We start from the raw sequence: 20202 nt of genomic DNA on the forward strand, positions 1-20202 counted from the left end.
GGTTTGGGGTTTGTTTTTTTTTTTTAGGGTTTTTTTTTGTTTTTGTTTTTTTTTACTCTAGTAAGAGCATGAAGAATCAGCTGCTGGCTTATAGATTTCCAGCTGATTCATTTATTGTCAAAGGCAGTTTCCTGTCATTGGGGAGGGAAAGAAGGAAACTGGGAAGTGGAATAGGGAAGCAGCTGTTCGTTAGTAAGTGACCAGTAGCATTTTGGGTTTGTTTTGTTTTGTTTTGTTTTAATTGGGTCAAACATTAACCATTTTTACCTTTCTATAAACTTAATAGAGCCATGTGGTTTTTTTCTTTTAAAAACCCTTATTACAAAATAGTTTCAAAATTCTATACAATAATATAATCTTAGAAAGTAGGCTTCAGGAAATTAAAGGTCTAAAGAATGACAAACGTGTAGTTAAATTTTAAATTCATAGCTCTGTTCTTTCAGTAAATACCCAAAGTATTAAAAAATTTAAATGAGTACAGAGTCAAATGATTTAACTTAAGAAACAAACAATTCCATAGAATAATTTAAAAATAAAAATGAGCTAAAGTAAGCATCCATATTTGAAGGAATTAAATTTTTTTTCAGGAAATAGAAAGTGTCTTCAATTGGTATGTCTGGGATTTAAATCCTAGTATATTTTGATTGAGCAGTTTCTCACTACTCAGTTTTTGGCTCAGTCTGAATGAGCTAAAAGAGAATAAAATGGCCACAATAAGAATTGGGGTTTGTTGGTGGCTATGAAGAAATTTATTTGTGGAGTATTCTGATGTGATTTCTTGGAGTATGTTTTCATTTTTTTAAGTTTATCCAAATTATATGTATACTGTAATAGCCAAAAATTTAATGGATTCACTTCTTTTAAAAATTTATTTGTAATAATTTGGAGACTTGGATTTAGATTATGACTCATTAGAAACTTCAATAGAAGCAACATGTAAATTGAAGAAAGGTAGTTACAGATAATAAGGAGGAATCCTTTCTTTTTACAGCCTGTTGAGTCTGTAGAACATTCTAGGATCTAATAAAAGATGAAGATTAGATCTCTGGCTGAGCCTCACACCATCAAACTGTTTAGGTATTTATACAAAGAAAGGGGTTTCCACTTCTGTCTCCGTAAACATTGGTGAATCAGTTGCTTTAAAAGATCGAGTTCAGCAGACTTTGAAGCCACTCTTCACCTTTCTGATACTTTTAATCCTCCCACCTTCATTGCCAGGAGAGCATCATGGAAGGGAAGTTCATAATGTCTTAGAAGACAGCTGTATGGGTTTTTAACATAACACTTCCTTTCCACCCAGACACGTGATGACGGTACAGTCTCAAACTGCACATTATCTCCATTGACGGGAAGGGAAGCCAGCGCCTTCTCTGGCTTAGCCAGTGCTCTGCCACTGAGCTGCATCGCTAGCCTTGAGACTGGACTTTATTTTTAAAATCTGAATGTTTTTATTGATCTAGTTTACTTCCCTCACTCTCTCCCTGTCCCCACAGTTAAAATGGTCTCCAGTCTAATGATACTCAGAATAGCAGATGTTGGGGGTTTTTGGATGCTGAAGTCATGAATCAACATTTTTCAGTTTGAGTTGATAATGCCATGTCTGAGAATCTGGATGGGCATTTGATACCAAGAACAGAAAATTGCTATATGATTACAAACTCTCATTGTTTTGTTTTTTAATATAATAGAAATAATTTTAACAAAAAGGGCAAATATGAACTTAACATTCAAAAATTAACTCATAAAGTCAAATAAAAACTGAGATTCTTAGATTAAATATAATTTGTTTCTCCTTTCCTTGGAATCAGGATTTAATTGGCAAAATTTGCTTATAATATTATTTGAGTTAAAGCCATCACAAAATTAGGAGATTGTCCTCAGTAAGTAGGCTCCATGGATACTATTATTTCTGAGTTTTTCTTCAATGTTAAAATTCAGTCTGATATGTGGGAAAAAGAACAGTGATTCAGCTATTGGGTAAGATGGGGGGGGCGGTCCAAGAAGAAATTGCAGTTTCAGGTTTTTATTAGATTTTAAAAGAGAAGAAAATAATGCTGGGCCCGAGTCCCTGAGAGCCATCAGAGAGCTGAAATGTCTGGTGGAGGTCTCATTGGAAATCTCGTCCCTCTTCTTGCCCTCTGGCTCTTTCAGAAGTTTCTTTCTTTCTTTCTTTTTTTTTTTTTTGGAGCTGAGGATCGAACCCACAGCCTTGCGCTTACTAGGCAAGCACTCTACCACTGAGCTAAATCCCCAACCCTCAGAAGTTTCTGATCTTGAAAAGAGAGAAAAGATCCTTTTTTTAACTTTCTCAAGAATGAACATCATTTGTGCATTAAAAGGTCTTTATTTTCTTGAGGTTATATTAATTTTGAGCTTTAAATTTAGGAAGGTAAATACGTTTTCCTTGTTACTGTGTGTCAGATACTTAGCTGAGTTTCAGATGGCTAAACATCACCGCCCCCCCAAACTCTCTGTGTTTGTCTAGTAGCATGTTAGCTGCAGTGCACTAGGCCAAGCTTTGATACCCATTTGAAGGTGTTCATTGTCTTCATTGAAATGTCCTTGTATTGGTTTTACAGCACCCCGTATATACAGGAATATGCGTTTGTGTTGGCTTTGCTCCGAGCTGTAGTCTGCCTCCTTTTTTGTCCAGCCCCATCTTCACCCATAGAACACAATAACATGTTCTGCCAGGGTCTTGGGGAGAAAGGAAGGGAGAAATAGCATTGGGCACTGTCCCTCTGCACACAGGATCTAAGGAGGAGATTATGATTAACAGTAAATGAGCAAAGACTTGCCTGGAATTAAAAGGAAAAAAAAATGTTTTCCAAATTCCCAATTGCTGAGAAAATGTAGTGAGGAAATGAAATCCATACTGACTAGTAGGGCATTGCTTAAGTTTGACTTAAAAATACACTAAATTATGAAACCAACCGAGTGTTGATAACATAGGAGCTTCATTTTGTAAAATTACACATTTTTTCAGAAGATGGTGACAGTAGCCTATATAAGACCCCCCCCCCCCTTTAAGACTTTCAAATTTAATTTGGGTATTTTGTCACCTGGTAAACTTCAAAGTATTTTTTACTTGACATATAAAATAAACTTAAGTATACATATACAACAAACATGCTTTTCAAAGCATCTTGCTAATTATATTAGTCTTTTTCTGAAACTGATTAGTCTAACCTATGTGTAACATGGATAAGTGGAATTTTCCTAGCTACAGGAGTATGTCTCAGTTTCAAGTTTTTTTGTTTTTGTTTTTGTTTTTGTCTTACCTAAAGTTTTAAGATTAGATTACCAAACAGAAGTAACAGGTCTCACAACAGATAAGTTTAAATAGTTGTCTGGTTTATATAAGAGGGTTTAAATAAACTTGTAGTTGACACACAGTAGAATAATAATAATAATAATAGTATAATAACATAATTATATATAATACTATAATATCTTAAAGATACTACTTAATATAAAATCTTCAAAGCAGTTCATTACATGCTTTAATTCTGTTGTTACATGGCAATTTCAGTGCACCGTTTTGTAACAACTTTTAAGTGGGCTTAGCTTGTCCACATTCCATGAATTTCTAATATAATAACGTTTCCTGTCATTGCTTGCTGGAGCACAAGGAAACAGTGGCCATCAGTTAAGCTTCAGGTTGAGCAGACACTTTAAATAGAGTTGTTAATAGATGCTGCTCCTGTCTAGTGGAGAAACTGCTGGGGTTGTGGTCATCATTTTCAAGTTTAGAGTAAGATGATAATGTAGCATAAAAATGTTAAAACCAAGCATTTTCTGTAGGAATAAATGGGAAAGTGTCTCATAACTGAAAAGTGCTTTATCCTTGTGGGCAAGTAATAAATGATATTTATCTGTACTTCGTTGCTAAACACATCGATGAGCAGATTATTACAAATATACAGACATAGTAGATACTGAACCTTCCTGAAGGCCATTAAATCCCACCTTCTCATGTAAGCATCTCTTTACAACTGCAGAGAGAACAGGTGAGCCTGTGCTCCGCAGTTTAGACACAGGGTCTCCGAACTCTGGCACGCCAACCTGCAGTGTGCATCTGATGGAAAGCCCGCTTTACTTCTGAAGCCGAAATCTGGCACTTTCCTACTTGTACCTAGTGACTTTAGTTCTGCCTTCCAGTCACCTTAGTTTTCTGTCACATTGTGGCTTTTTTGTTTTGTTTGGGGTTCTTTTTGTTTGTTTATTTGTTTTTGTAGTACTAGAATCAAATCCAGATCTCTACATACTGCACAAGCCCTATTCAACTGAGCTATACCCCCGCTACATCATGGCTTTCAAATAACTCTTCCATTAACTGGGATTTTTTTTTTTTTTTTTTTTTTTTTTTTTGCCGGTATTTTCAAAGTTTGTTGCATAAGACCTCTTTTTGCCCTATTAAGATAGTCAGAAATTTTAAAAAGCAAATTTGGAATTTTTGGAATAGTTTTAAATGTTGATACATAAAAATCTAAGGAAATGTAAGAGCAGAATTCATTTGTGGTTTTTTTTTTTTTCTTACGTTTATTCATAATGCCTCAGTCACTAATGGTCCTTACTGGAGAGTTTTCAAGAGTTTTATTAGTATGTAGACTTGAGCAGTCATTTAACCTACTATGACTCGTAAAACAAAATATCTTGAGTCATCTTGAAGCTTTATAAAATTATTTTCAAGAGGCATAGTAGAATGGTTTCTACTGTTCTGTTTAGGCACAAACATTTTCTGAAACTTCCATCGACTTTTTTCCCTGACTGCTGCTTTCTGTCATGTCAGAGGATGAAGTTTTTGCTGCTGCAGCAGAAGTACCTGGAATACCTGGAGGATGGCAAGGTCCTGGAGGCACTTCAGGTTCTCCGCTGTGAACTGACGCCACTGAAATACAATACAGAGCGCATTCATGTTCTTAGTGGGTAAGGAAGTGGGCTTCCAGATTCATGAAGGGGCTGTTATTTTTGTGCAAGTTTACTGCTGGTCAGAGTTAGAGAAAGTACCTGGATATTGCTAAATTCTTAGTTCTGGATCAATTCACATATGTGTGCACAAGCTATTTAGGTATTTATATTAAGATTTGAGAGCTGGACGGTGGTGGCACATGCCTTTAATCCCAGCACTCGGAGTTAGAGGCAGGCAGATCTCTTGAATTTGAGACCAACTTGGTCTACAGAGCGAGCTCCAGGACAGCCAGGAAACCTGTCTAGAAAAAACAGACAAGCCAAAAAACAACAAAAGGTCGGGTGGTAGTGCTACACGCCTTTAATCCCAGCACTTGGGAGCTAGAGCCAGGCAGATCTCTATGAGTTTGAGGCCAGCCTGGTCTACAGAGCAAGATCCACGACAGAAACCAAAAAGCTACACAGAAAAACCCTGCCTCAAAATCAAAGTAATAGGTGAAAGGGAGAAGAAATCCATATAGCCAATGAGATATTACTTCAAAATCTACTCACACAGAAAAAGAAAGAATAGAAACCTCATGGCTTTGGATCACAGCAAGCACTGAAGGGCATACAAGTGTTCTGCATACAGAATCATCCATCAGTTGCTTAACTGTCAGCATGCTCTTTATTTGCATTGATCTGTATGTCTGTCTATGTAGAAGCATGCTCTCATTACATATCCTTGGCTAGCCTGGAACTCGCTATGTAGACCAGGATGGCCTAAAATTTGTGAGAAATGTATAACTGGGCAGTGGAGGCACATGCCTTTAATCCCAGTATTTAGGAGGTAGAGAGGCAGGCTTATATTAAAAAAGCCTTGACCCACAGAGCCCTCTCACTGGTTCCCCAAAATTATTTTAGAGACAGAATTATTTTAGAGACAGAATTTTCCTAATACCCAGTTTTTTCGGAGGCTTGTTAAATATAATTGCATTTTCTAAAAAGTTTTTTCACTGGGTGGTGGTGGCACACACCTGTAATCCCAGCACTCGGGAGGCAGAGGCAGGTGGATCTCTGTGAGTTCGAGGCCAGCCTGGTCTACAGAGCGAGATCCAGGCTAGGCTCCAAAACTACACAGAGAAACCCTGTCTCGATAAAACAACAAGCATTAACCAAATGCTACATCCATACTACATAGTAAGAAGGCAAGGTACTCTGCTGTTTACTTAGACTCTGTGATCCTCTTTTCAGTTGAGGAAGGGAAGAGCATTGACCTGGTATCTGAGAGGTGTCAGTGCCTGCCTTACCTGTGCAGCAGGGAGCACAGGAGCTTTTCTTCGTTTTGCCTAATTGTCTTTTAGAGAAGGGGGGGACGAGAAAGGTATATTTGGCAGAGCTCCCAGGAGGGTTACCTACCCGATCTCACCTCCGAGTTGAATAGGGCCAGTACTTGTTCTGTTGAACCCTGTTCCCTGAGAAAAGCCAGGTAGGAGGTGTGCTCCCTGCAGGAGGTTGTCATGTTCCACCAGAGGTCAGGGGGTCCAGCAGCCATGCCGCTGTCTGTACCTGGTAAGCAGGAACGCTGGGGCTCTGGGCGTGGGCAGCCCGGCCTGTCTTCCTGCTTGCTGGGTACTTTACTCGGGTCCTCATGCCAGGCCAGCATTGTTAGCCACTAACATACTTTCTCAGCCCCTAAGTCGTTCTGACTTGTGGTTTTGGGACTTAATCGCTAGAGAAGCTGTGGGGTCGGCTCAGTTGTGAAGAGCAGGTGTGCAGCTGGAATGCCTGGGTCTGTTTTCTGTATTGCCTACCTTCTCTCAGAACTAATTCCTAAGCTCTCTGTGTCCTCAGTTTTTGCTTTATGTAGTAGAATAATAGTGTTTGCTTCATACAGGGTAGTTATGGGTATTCAGTGAAGCATGTGCTGAGGATTTGGAACATAACTTGACACAAAGTAAGCTACATATATTATAACAGTAGAAGGGAGTCATCTTATAATTGCAATGATAATACTGTGTATTTAGGTAATATTCTATTGCCTTTTAATAATTTTATGAAGGCACAGATTAGATTCACTGTAAAAAATGTTTTTCCTGATTTGTGTAAGCAAAAACTTGATTGTGAAAATGCAATCAATTGTTTTTCAATTATATTCCAAAGAAAAGGGTTTGAGATTTGTTGCTTACTCTATTGTAGGTATCTAATGTGTAGCCATGCAGAAGACCTACGGGCAAAAGCTGAATGGGAAGGCAAGGGAACAGCTTCCCGCTCCAGACTACTGGACAAGCTTCAGAGTAAGAGTCCTTTCTGATGTGTATTTATTTCCTCTTGGATTGGAAGTAGGTAATATAGAGCAATAGGAAGCTCATACCTAGGTACACTTTCCCTGAGTTTTGTGGAAGGAGGAGTTCATTAAAGAGCCCTTTATACCAAAGATTGTCACAGTCACCAGATGTGACTTAGAGTCAGTGTGGAGGTGCTGGGCTCAGCATTCTCCTTATGTTTGTGTTCTTTAGTGATGCTCTTAAGATTTTCTTTGGATGAAAAGGTCCATGACTAGAGAAAAAATGAACCACAGCTCCAAATCCTATGCATTTTACAGTTTCTGCTCTTTAGGTAAATTGTTTTATGCTTCTCCTAGCTGTGTTAGATCGTTTTCAAGTTGTGTTGGGGGGGTTTCATTTTTTTTTCTTTTTTTTTTTTTTACCATATCTTTATATAAATATAGCTCCTTTCTATTCAAACCATGCTGGTATAGCATGTTGCAGCAAGAGTGGAAATCTCATGCCTGGGAGAAATGTAAAGCATAAGAGGGTTGGAATGAGTTTGTACAGATGTCTAGTCTCTGAGTTTCCTCAGTAGCTGTGGCATTAGTAGCCTTGGGGTTTTTGTTAAGTGAAGATTTATTTTATACTGATCATCTACCGATCCATAATCATCATTGGATTTTCTATCATCTTCCTTTTATTTTTGCAGTGTGTAGTTTCCGTATGTGTTGTTATTCCCCCAGAAACTCCATCTACAGAATATAGCCAGTATGTTCTTTCCTAGCGGAGGTAGCACTGTGACCTTTGAAAATCCTCCCAAGACTTGCTCATGTCATTTCCCTAAGCTTGTCTACGCGAAAGGAACAGTAATACTGAGGTGAAAGGGACAAGAGGAGAGGAGTGAAATGTCTTCAATAAAAGTTTACAGTTTATTATTATCTTTATTTCTCTTTTTAAAATGTCTTTTATTAAAGCCTATTTACCACCATCCGTGATGCTTCCCCCACGGCGTTTACAGACTCTCCTGCGGCAGGCGGTGGAGCTGCAAAGGGACCGGTGCCTCTATCACAACACCAAACTTGACAATAACCTAGATTCTGTGTCTCTACTGATAGATCATGTTTGTAGTAGGTAAGAGGAACATTTCATACATTTTCAATGTGTTAGCATTTTACAGAAGGAATTAGGAACTTTATTTGAACATTTTTTTATGGTTTCTTTGTATAGCTGTATAACAGTTCATATCTGATATACTATTTATTTACAGTAAAACCTAGGACTACTAAAATTGAAATTTAGTAGAAAAAACAGAAAATTAGTTTCTACTGTATAAGCCTGTGCTTCTGTAGTAAGCCACAGTTGGGAGCTGAAACCCAAAAGCCAATTTTTCATTTTCTTATCTGTGGATTTGGTTAGTTATTTTCTATGTCCAACAATTGAACTATGTACCAAGTTATTCTCTGCATATAAAAAAATCATTGAAATACTTTTTACTTAGTGAAAGTTCTGCTTTTTATAAAAGAACAGCTTCAGAAATGGTTAGAATAATAGGCATTAACTATGTTTATTTTTTACAAAACCATGCACATAATTGATGTTGGACGAATTCAAATTTGTCTTTTGGTGTTGGGTAATTTTTAGTAAAAATTTTCCTTCTGTTTTTAATGATGCTCTCCAAAATTAAATCATAACTTTAAATTAAAAATACCAAGATAGAAACTGTGAACCTTTTCAAACTCCAGGAAAGAAAGGATTTGGTTCTGACCAGCCAAACACTAAAAGCAGGCTGCTCTAGTGCACATACTCCGTTCCTTCTGCTGTCATTCACTGAAGAATTAATGAAAGTCATGAATTTCAGAAATAAAAGACGGAAGTGTATGTGTTAGTCAATAGGAAATTTTGAGTAACCATAAATACTATGCACATATCTAGATACTGGTTTAAAATAATAATTAAGGATTATTTATTTATTTTTAAATTTTTATTTGCATTTTGTATATGAGTGCTCTTCATGTACACCTGCATGCCAGAAGAAGGCATTAGATCCTATTATAGATGGTTGTGAGCCACCATGTGGTTGCTGGGAATTGGACTGACTCAGGACCTCTGGAAGAGCAACCAGTGCTCTTATCTGCCAAGCCATCTTTCCAGCCCCTTGAAGTGTGTTTAAACCAGGTGTTTTATTTTGTTTTTTTATTTTGCCAGTGCTAGAAATAGCACATAGGTTTTTCCAAATGCTAGTCAGAAGCTGTCGCACTGAGCCAGGTCCCCAGCCCTAGGACCTACCTGGGTGTAGTTGTGTCTTCACTCACTGCACTTGTAAGAAGTATTGGCTGCTGACTTGGTGTGAGTTACTGTCCTGCCAGGATGTGATTAGTGGTCCTCTCTCCTCAGCACCACCCACTCCTCGGCACTGCTCTTGTACTCATTTGGGAGAGTTTTTAAAGCTTTTTGTTTAAATTGGGGGGGGGGGATGACATTAAAAGGGCTATATTGTTAGTCCCTTGTTTCATAGCTCCTTTAGGAGGTTGTTAAAACTGGGGTTTGGGGATTTAGCTCAGCGGTAGAGCGCTTGCCTAGCAAGTGCAAAGTCCTCGGTTCAGTCCTCAGCTCCAACAACAACAACAAAAAACAGGAGGTTGTTAAAATTAATGCACTTGTAGACCAACCTCTCTTCATGGCTCATAAATTCATTTCTGTTGGGGACATTGAAAGGAACAGTGCCAGAAGTGTCAGAAGAGCCTTTCCTTCCTGTGGAAACAAAAACCCATGAGAAAGAGGGGTTTTTGTTTGTTTGTTTCCTGTATACTCTTTCATTCCTAATATCACTGTCTGTGGAACGAATATATAACAAAGACATAGTCTACCCTTTCCATTCTTTACCTCAGGTGGGGTGCTCACCAGCCATGTAGAAAGCACTGTGGCATGTTGCTAGGACTGAGACTCTGCTCTTCAAAAGTAATTGTTTCTTCTTAATGTTTAAAAAATTGCACACATGGTACACAGGCATACTTGCAGGCAAAATAGCCATACATATAAAAATAAAGAACAGTATTATGCCTCCTGTTCACCACATCCCTCCTTCAAAGGTAACTTCTCAAGTCCTTCCCTTATGTGTGATTCTTTGGTCTGTGTCCTTATTTTTCTTCACCAGATTCCTATACTGTCCGTACTGATGTTGGTGAGGAACAGTCTTTTTGTCTGTTTAATTTAGCAGCTGCTTTCCAGTTTATCTTGAGCTTTCTATAGTATTATAGTACGATAGCTTCTCTAACTATTTCAGACTCTAGATTGATGCTCTGACTCCTCCCAGGGCTCCTCTTCTTCATGTGTCCTTTAATAGTGGTTCCAGGTTCCTTCTTTCCCCATTTCTTCCATAGGTTAGACTTCCACAAATCGAGTGCCTCCTGGAAATAGGCCAGAGCCGCAGTCTTGCTCTCCTGAGCCTTCGACCTGAGTACAGTGTGGTTCTTGCTCTAGTTAAACATAACAGATCCAAATAGGTTCTCTCTGCCTCTTACTCAGGCCTGCTAAGTCTGGCTTTTTGGTTTTTGGTTTTGGGGGATTTTTTTTTTTTTTTTAACCCTTGAGTTCTGTTTTATTACTTTTTCTTTTTCACATGTATGATATTTGTGCTTGAGTGTATGTGTTTTCACATGTGTGTAGGTACACATGTACTTGAGGTCTTGTGGTACATCTGAATGGAGGCCCAAGGTTGATACTGGAAATCTTCCTCAGTTCTTCCACTTTATTCTTTCAAGACAGGGTCTCTCGATGAACCTGGAGCTCATCAATCCCAGCAAGTCTCTAGCCAGTTTGCTCCAGGGATCCCAGCAAGTCTCTAGCCAGTTTGCTCCAGGGATCCTCCGTCTCTACCTTCAGAGGCTAGAATTACAGGCGGGTTACCATGTCCACCTGCCATTTACATGGTGTTCAGGCATCTGAACTTTGCATCTTCTTGCTTGCTTGCAGGAACTTAAGCTGCTAAGATGCCCTCCTCCCATCCCTGCATTTCCTATCTCAGGGAGGCTCTACCTACCCAGGTCTCCAAGCCGGAAACCAGGACCCGTCCCCAGCTGTTCATTCTAAGAGAGTAACACCAGACATTAACTCAGTAAGCTGTCCCTTCATTGCCAGTCTAGAAGATAGAGCCTGGATTTAATTCCTTAAGTTTTAGCTGGAGGTCTTCAAAAAAAAAAAAGTTGATCATATTTAACCATCTGCTTTAGTTTCTTCTAGAAACTAGATTTTAGCATTGGAGCTAGAAAGATATTTTCTGAAATTAAGTGTAAGCATACTATCCATTCTTTCCTTTCTGGAAAGTAGAGAACTGATTATGAATAACTGAGTTATGAATTTGAAAAACCCATATAAACACTGAAGAATTTTTATTAGATTGTACACAATTTTTTGTCAGCTAGTGTGCACATATTTGGTTAAATTTTTTTTTCAAGAGAATTTTCTGGACTTTTTTTACACTGATAACCAATGGAAGTATGTTTTCATATGCTGCTTTTCTATAAGTAATTTTTTAGTACAGGATTTTTATAAAATATTTGTAGACACAATTTAAAGATTGAATTTGATCAAAATGCTACATTTACTGTTTTCTTTCACACAGTACTGGTTTTTAATACCATCTTAAGTTTTGAAACCATTTTAAAGCAAAGACATCAACCATCACTTATGTATCTGAAAAAGAGTTTTAATAAATTTTCACATTACTGTAGTCTTCATTTATTCATTCATTTATTTATGTATGTATTTATTTTTAGATTTTATGTGTGTGAATGTTGTGCCTTCGTGCCCTGTCTGCATGCCTGTTGTCCACAGAGCCCTGAGGAGGGCGCTGTCTCTTAGAGCTGGAGTTGTAGAAGGTGGTGAGCTGCTGAGTGGGCGCTACATTAAGAGCAGCGGGTGCCCTCCAGCACTGAGCTGTCTCTGCAGCACTGAGCTGTCTCTGCAGCACTGAGCTGTCTCTCCAGCACTGAGCTGTCTCTGCAGCACTGAGCTGTCTCTCCAGCACTGAGCTGTCTCTCCAGCCCAACCTTGGTCTTAGTAAAAGGTACAATGACCATTTTAAAGTGACTGACAGCTGTGAGTAGACCAAACGGTGTATGCCCTGAATTGTGAGTCAGTCCTTACTTCAAGGTTATTTGTTAATCTAAATGAATCTTTCTACTGTGATCAGCTTTAAGCATATGAAATTTTTATTAGTCTTTGAAAAATATTATTTAAAGTTGACATTTGGAAAGATAATTCAGTCAGTTTTAGGTTCAAATTTTAGTTCAGTTACTTAACAGTTTCCTGAAAATCTGGTAAGATACTGGCTTTTGAGCCTTGTTAAAATGAGGTTGCTAAAATTTCTCTTGTCAAATTAGTTTCAAGAATTGGTATTCTGGAGGCTTGAGCAGTGGCTTAGCAGTTAAGAGTAGTTGTCCTTGAGGAGGACCCAGATTTGGTTCCCAGTACCCTCATGGCTGACAGGTATCTGTCTCTGCAGTTCCAGGGGGTCCAGCCCCCTCTTTTGGCCACACTGCAACATAAGTGGTGTACAGACAAAATGTAAGCCAAACACCCACATACATAAGAAAAACAGAATGTAAAACTCCATCCTGTGGAAAGTGCTTAATAAAACACAATTATGCATTATTTTGGTTCACAGTAAAATAACGGTTTAATATTAAAGCAGTTCTTAGTTAAGTAATCTAAATTTTAAAACTGCTGAATGTTTCTGCTAAGGTAATTGCAGCCTGTCAGGCTGGGGAGTTGACAGTATACTCCTTTCCTCTGTGCATGCTGGTGCACACAGTTTTGGGGGGGAGGGGGCAAGGTCTTGTTGTGTTGCCCATGCTGGGCTCAATCGGTGTTCTTTTGAGAACTCCACAGGTGCTGAGACTATAGGCTCATTCCAGTGTGCTGGGCTCTTATTACTTATTGGTTGGGAAAAAATAGAGAAGACTGTTGAAGTCTTTTGAAGATGAATTTTTAAAGTGTGATTAGGTAAGATGCCTGCCTGCCTATTAATCCAGTACTTGGAAGACTCAGCCTAGACTGCAGTAGTAAGAACCAGCCTCAAAACAGGGTAGAGGGTTAGAGAGATGGCCCAGCGGTTAAGAGAGAACTTGGTATATTTGCAGAGGACCTGAGTTTGGTTCCCAGTACTCACATGGAGGCTTATAACTGTCTGTAACTCCAGTTCCAGGGAATCTAACACCCTCTCTTGGCCTTCACATGGTACATGAGGCACACATATGGTGCACATACATGTATGTAGGCAAAGCACTCGGAGCACATTCTTTGCAAGAGTAGTTTTACACCTTCCGTCATGTCTGTCCCAGAAATTGAACTTGGGTCGTCAGACTTGACAGCAGGCACTGTACCCAGTGAGCCATCTGGCTAGTTCTCATCGTTTACTAATGAGCATGTGCATGTGTGTCACGACGCATGTGTGGAGGCAGAGGCAACTTGAGGAGTCAGTGCTCTCCACTGTTGGAGGGATGGATTGTCAGCTGATCCACAAGCACTTGGACCCTTTGGGCCATCTCACTGGCTCCCCATTTTTGTTGGACCAAAGCTTTTAGTAATAGCTTAACTGATTTTATATGCTTGGAGATACTGCATTATTTCTTATTCCTTGTAGAACAGCCAACTAATGCCATTCATTTATAAAGTGGGTAAACATAATTTCTGAATAATAATTATTTATATGAATTGCCTTAATCAGACCAGATAGCCTTCAGAAGGCAACAAAAAAGAAAGAAAACTTTAGGTTGAAGTAGATTTTCTATTACAGATTTTCGCTAAAGTTGACTTGAACAAAAAGTACATGATGTCATGTTTTATTTTTCAACATATCAAAATAAATTTGATTCTTGAGAATTATAAATGCATTCATATTTATACTTGAGAACTCCAAAAGGAGTTCTACCAGTTGTTAAATGCCCTTCTTTTTATTGCTAAAAATGCTTTGAAAGAGTAATTATGTGTGGATTTGTTTATTTTAGGAGACAGTTCCCCTGTTACACTCAGCAGATACTTACGGAGCATTGTAATGAAGTGTGGTTCTGTAAATTCTCTAATGATGGCACTAAGCTAGCAACAGGATCAAAGGACACCACAGTTATCATATGGCAAGTCGATCCGGTATGTATCCCTGGATGTGTCCTTAGATTGCAGAAGGGTCCTTTTTTTTTTTTTTTTTTTTTTAAGATTTATTTATTTTATGTGTGTTGTAACACGAATCTTAAAAGGTCTTATTAATTAAAAAAAAACTAGAGCCAGGTATTGGATTGAACGTTGAAAGGTCAGAGAAACAGAACAAGCCACAGCCACCTCACCTCGCCAATTCCTCAGCTGATCCTGTTTCCTCAGACTTGAAGCCTCTTGAGTCCTCATCCAAATGGATCTCAGCCGAACTGCTACTCAAAAGCCTAAAAGCGGGGCTGGAGAGATGGTTCAGTGGTTAAGAGCACTGGCTGCTCTTCCGGAGGACCTGGGTTCAATTCCCAGCGACCACATGGTGGCTCACAACCATCCATAATGAGATCTGGTGCCCTTTTCTGGCCTGCAAGCATGCATGTAGACAGAACACTGTATACATAATAAAAATAAATAAAATTGATCTTTTTTAAAAAAGCCTAAAAGCTTAACCAGCTCTAGTTCCTGGTTTTCATGCCTTATATACCTTTTTGACATCACTTCCTGGGATTAAAGGCGTGAGTCACCATGCCTGGCTGTTTCCAGTGTGGCTTTTAACTCACAGAGATCCAGATGGATCTCTGCCTCTGGAATGCTAGGATTAAAGGCGTGAGTGCCACCATTTTCTGGCCTCTATGTCTATCTAGTGGCTGTTCTGTTCTCTGACCCCAGGTAAGTTTATTAGGGTGCATGATGGATTGGGGAACACAATATCACCACAGTGTGTGTTGCCAGCATATGTGTGTGTGTGTACATTATGTCTGCGCCTCTCCTGCACAGGACTGAGGAGTGCATCTGATTCAGAGTGATAGATGGTTTGAGCCACAATGTAGGAACTAGCAGTCAGACCCAGTCCTCTTATTTTTGAATCTTAACTCACTGGTTACTTTTTTGGTTTTTCAGGACAAGGTTTCTCTGTGTAGCCCTGGCTGTCCTGGAACTCATTCTGTAGCCCAGGCTGGCCTTGAACTCTGAGATCTGTCTGTCTCTGCCTTCCGAGTGCTGGGATTAAAGGCGTGCGCCACCACTGCCCGTCTGTTTACCTGTTCTTAATATACATATGTGTAGCTACTTGTCTTCATGGTTGTCACTTGATTTTCATTTTCATTACTTACTTACTTACTAGTTGTTCAGTGCTTGTGCTAAGTCCTTGTGCATTCTTTAATTCTCTGAATGACTGAGGTGCTCAAATCTCTTGTGTTGAGATTTGATATGGGCTGGAAGTGTTAAGTGCCAAGTATAATTTGTGGATCTCGTGTGCAGTCTGCCTGGTTTCCTCCAGTGGTAATATTTGAAAATTGTTGTGTATGGATTTTAAGTGCTAAGTTTTCTCTAATCAGAATTGTCTTTATCACTAGCTAATCTACAGATATATAAAACTAAGTGTGTTCATTTCTTTTAACCAGTTAAACATTTGTACTAGTCAAAAAGAGCATGACTCCAAATAGGTCAAGGAACTACACTTGTTTTAGGAGCCGTTCACCTAAGATCTAAAGCAAGTAAAACTTGGTTTAGAGCTAAAACATGGCTTTGGCCTATGGATACATATACTGGCCCCCAAATTTATTTGAGTAGAACAATAGATTAGTCTTAGGAGCCGATATGATGGTTCAGTGGGTGAAGAAGGCATGTGCTTTGCCCACCTGGAGACCTGATTTTGTTCTCTGGGACCTACGTAAAGGTAGAAAGTAAGGACTCTACAAGGTTATCCTGACGTGTGGGCCATGGCATATGAGCCCACACACAAGTATCATGCCCATACAACATATATAACAAATAATTTAGAGGCACCCTAGAAAGAAAAATAAAACTTTGAGACAGGTCCTTCTTGAATACCTTTCTGTGATATGCTGTGATTGGTGGCAGGAAAGCACAGCACTCCTCACTCTAAAGAAGCAGCACTTGGGAGGTGGCGAGGTGGCTCAGCAGTTAAGGGCACTGGGGTTCAGTTGTCAGCACCCACAGGGCAGCTCACAACTGTCTGTATCTCCAGGATCCACCGTCATGTAGACACACATGCAGGCAAAACACCAATGCACACAAAATAAAAATAATTTTTTTTAATAAAGGGGGGGGAGCTCTTACCTGTTTTATACCATAATACCTAGTTAGCAATCTGACAAACTTACTGGTTATCTTAAAATAATACTATTAAATACACAAGCCAAAATACATAGCCAGCCTCGTGTGTGTGTGTGTGTGTGTGTGTGTGTATACACGTACATGTATATACACATATATATAATACCATATATATGATATACTTATAAATTACATGCTAATTAAGGAACCTAATTATATTGAGATGTGGGCTCTCTATCTAGAATGAAAAGGCATGATACTCCTTTATTAACCCTAAATAATTTTAGTAGCAGATAATGACTGCCAGCATTCTAAATTAGTAAACTTAAATAATATTGTAAGATCTGCAGCATTTACAATATGAAATGAAAGTATTTGAAATGAAATGAAATTTCTCTATTGTTAAGGCATGATACTGAAGTTACTGTTACCTAATGTACTTCCTAATAGTTCTACATATATTGCATCAGTTTAAATGCATTAGTGATAGATTAAGTCACAAATAATTCATTGGCATCTGTGTTAGGACTTCTATTGCTGTGAGGAGACACCATGACCACAGCAACTCTTATAAAGGAAAAAACATTTAATTTGCTTAATAATTAAAATAACATCTAATCTATGTCAGCAGGCAGCAGCAGCAGGTTTCTGTGTCCACACTGGGCGTGGCTTGAGGAAAGGAGACCTCAAAGCCTGCCCCACAGTGACACACCTCCTCCAACAAGGCCACACCTCTTTGGGGAGCCATTTCCTTTCAGACCATTACCATAGAATCCATTAAGGGAAAGAAATAGAAGCATGTCTCCTTGGAGTAATTTAGCCAACCATGAGCCCAGATTTGAATTCTCTGCTTGTCTCTGTCATCCTCTGTGTGTTGTATGAGTCTGAATTTGCTTGCTTTAATGCTGCTTTGTTAGTGTGTCCTTAACAAAGGCATCAACAGTTTTACACAGGAATGAAGCCATTGACTCCAACTGACTTAAGATAACAAAGAAAGGCTGTCAAGTAATAATATATGTATGTTGTAATCAACATTATGGTAGATAATTTATTTTATGAGGCCACTTGGATCCTATTTTCAGCAAATGATTATCATAGCATACATACATGCCATTGGTTTTCTGGGAATGGAAGAGTACATAACTTAAAACACTAGCTTAGATTGTGAATGTTGATTCTATGGGAAATCCAAGGCAGCAGGTAAATTTGGTTGTTTGTATTGCTGTCTTTTGAGTCCGGTCTTTCTCTGTGTAGCCTTGGCTGGCATCACACTCAGATCCACCTGCCTGTGCCTCAGGAGTGCTGGGATTAAAAATGCCTGCTTACATTGTTCTCTTAAAGGTAGATTAAACAAACAGGCTGAGTACACAGTAGAAAGCAATCTTAAGTCATAAGTGATCTTAAGGTGTATTATTAACTTGGGTGTGAGGGCTAGTAGAATTCTAGACCTTTAGAATGTAAGAGATAGTTTTTATAATAATTCATTGCCACAGTATGCTAATAAACTAAGTGCTGTTTTGTTTCTTGCCTACATTCAAGATGGAAGGAACCCGAGTGGTGGCACACACCTTTAATCCCAGCACTCAGGAGGCAGAGGCAGACGGATCTCTGAGTACGAGGTCAGCCAGGGCTACACAGAGAAACCTGTCTCAACAAAACAAAAAATAAAAGATGGAAGGAAATACTGAATTTCAGACAGTGGTTTATTAGAGGTGTACCATTAATCTTTCCTGTTCCATGGACCTTTTCTTGTAGATGTCAGATTAAAAACTCCATCAAAGGATAGTATAGGTTAGAAAGGGCAATAAAATGCAATTAAATAACATTACTATGTTTATATTCAATATGTTTTTTTTATGAGGACATCAAAGAACCTTGTAAGTGGGAGAGTTTTATCATAGCTTTATGGTGTAGCATACATGGAGACAAGAAAAGGGCATTCTGGTGGAAAAGGAGCATGTCTTGACCTCTTCATTCAAATACAAACAGGCTGATTTTCAGTGAGGTTGAGGAGCCACAAGTGACACTCAAGCCTTGGGGTGAACACATGGAGTTCTAAGGGGTTTGTTATGTTGGTTTGTCTAGCAGCTGTGTGGGAGATAACCCACTTTATTTAGCCAGTATAAAATACCTATTATGTGTTAATTTTTTGTTTGTTTGTTTTTGTCAGAGCTGAGGACCAAACCCAGGGCCTTGCGCTTGCTAGGCAAGCGCTCTACCACTGAGCTAAATCCCCAGCCCCGTGTTAATTTTTTTTTAAATCCAGGCAACTAAGCATATAATAATCCCTGATGATTCTGTAACGGACGCTGTGGGAGCTCAGAAGAGATCTTGCTAGACCTGGAAAGCTAAGGAGAGTAAGAAAAGGTTTTAGGTGAGAGATGAAAGGACTGATTAGGAATGGCCTAGGCTCATTCGGGAGGAGGGGAGTGTGCCGCTGTTTCCCAGGATGCATGTTCTTGAAAATTGGGTGCGCAGAATGTAAAGGAGTTTTTCCTTGGCCATTTTCACTTAGGAATGCAGGATTAATATTTAGATTCCATTCTGAAATGTGAAGGATGATTTTCTGATGGCTGTACTGTAGAGAGTCCCCCGAGCCTGGTGAACTCTTAGCATGGTAGTATGTCAAATACCATTTAGAAAAGTGACTGCTCTTTTTTCTTGTCTTTCTTTTTTCTTTTTTCTTTTTTTGTTTGTTTTTGTGGGTTTTTTTTTTTTGTGGGTTTTTTTTTTTTTTTGAGACAAGGTTTCTCTAACAATCTTTGCTGTCCAGGAACTCACTCTGTAGCCCTGGCTGGCCTCAAACTCAGAGATTCACCTGCCTCTACCTCCTGAGTGCTGGGATTAAAGGCATGTGCCACCTTGCCCCACTGATTATGTTTTTTCTTGAATATGTTTTTTTTTTTTTTTTTTTAATTTATTTTTACTTTTTTTCAGAGCCGAGGACCGAACCCAGGGCCTTGTTCTTGCTAGGCAAGCGCTCTTCCACTGAGCTAAATCCCCAACCCTGAATATGTATTTTTTTATACCTTTAATTTTTTGTTATTTGTTTTGTTGAAACTAGATTCCAAATTACCTTAGAATTCATGATCCTTCTGCTCTGCTTCCATAATGCTGGGATTAATGTCTAGAAAAAAGAATTTAAGGTGGTGGTGGTGGAGGTGGAGGTGGAGGTGGTGGTGGTGGTGGTGGTGGTGGTGGTGTGGTTGTGGTTGTGGTTGATGATGTGTATGGGTGTTTTGCCAGCATGTGTATCTGCACCTGGTACCTGTGGAGGCCAGAGAGGGTGTTGGACCCCATGGAACTGGAGTTAGATGGTTGTGCGCCGCCACATTGGTGCTGGGAATCAAGAGGGTCCTGTGGAAGAGCAGTATTTTATGATTTATGGAGTTTTGTTTTTTGTTTTGTTTTGTTTTAAGGTATATAAAACAATTGGTTTCTTTTCTTTTTTTTCCCTCTTTTGTCTCTCTCTTCCCCTCCCTCTTCCCCCTCTCTCCCTTTCTTCCTCCCTCCTGGAGTTTTTTGAGACAGAATCTTGTGTAGCCCAACCTGGCCTTGAACTTACAGTCTTCTACATCTAACCTCCCAAGTACTGTAAGAGCAGGCATGTTCAAACATGCTAAAATAAAACATTCAGTTTTCTGGATAGGTATTTCTAAAGGAATTTATTGTCAGTTTAGAAGAAAATCTTTGTGTTCATCTGGAGTACTGTTTTGTCTAATCAAAAACGACTTAAAATTATGCTAGCCACTTTGACATT

The 20202-nt window shown here is 39.1% G+C and overlaps 1 protein-coding gene across 2 annotated transcripts in view; it reads left to right on the forward strand.

The window, feature by feature from the left end:
• The window catches only part of Wdr26 (WD repeat domain 26), a 44706-nt gene that overhangs the window by 3772 nt on the left and 20732 nt on the right, over nt 1-20202 (forward strand). For both annotated transcript variants that reach the window (XM_036201912.1, XM_036201913.1), the window contains exons 4-7: nt 4793-4929; nt 7090-7187; nt 8135-8291; nt 14168-14306. In XM_036201912.1, the coding sequence (XP_036057805.1) occupies nt 4793-4929; nt 7090-7187; nt 8135-8291; nt 14168-14306 (531 nt within the window). The remainder of the gene's footprint in view (nt 1-4792; nt 4930-7089; nt 7188-8134; nt 8292-14167; nt 14307-20202) is intronic.

The sequence above is a fragment of the Onychomys torridus genome, chromosome 11, assembly GCF_903995425.1.
Source record: "Onychomys torridus chromosome 11, mOncTor1.1, whole genome shotgun sequence".
Classification (NCBI taxonomy): Eukaryota; Metazoa; Chordata; class Mammalia; order Rodentia; family Cricetidae; genus Onychomys; species Onychomys torridus.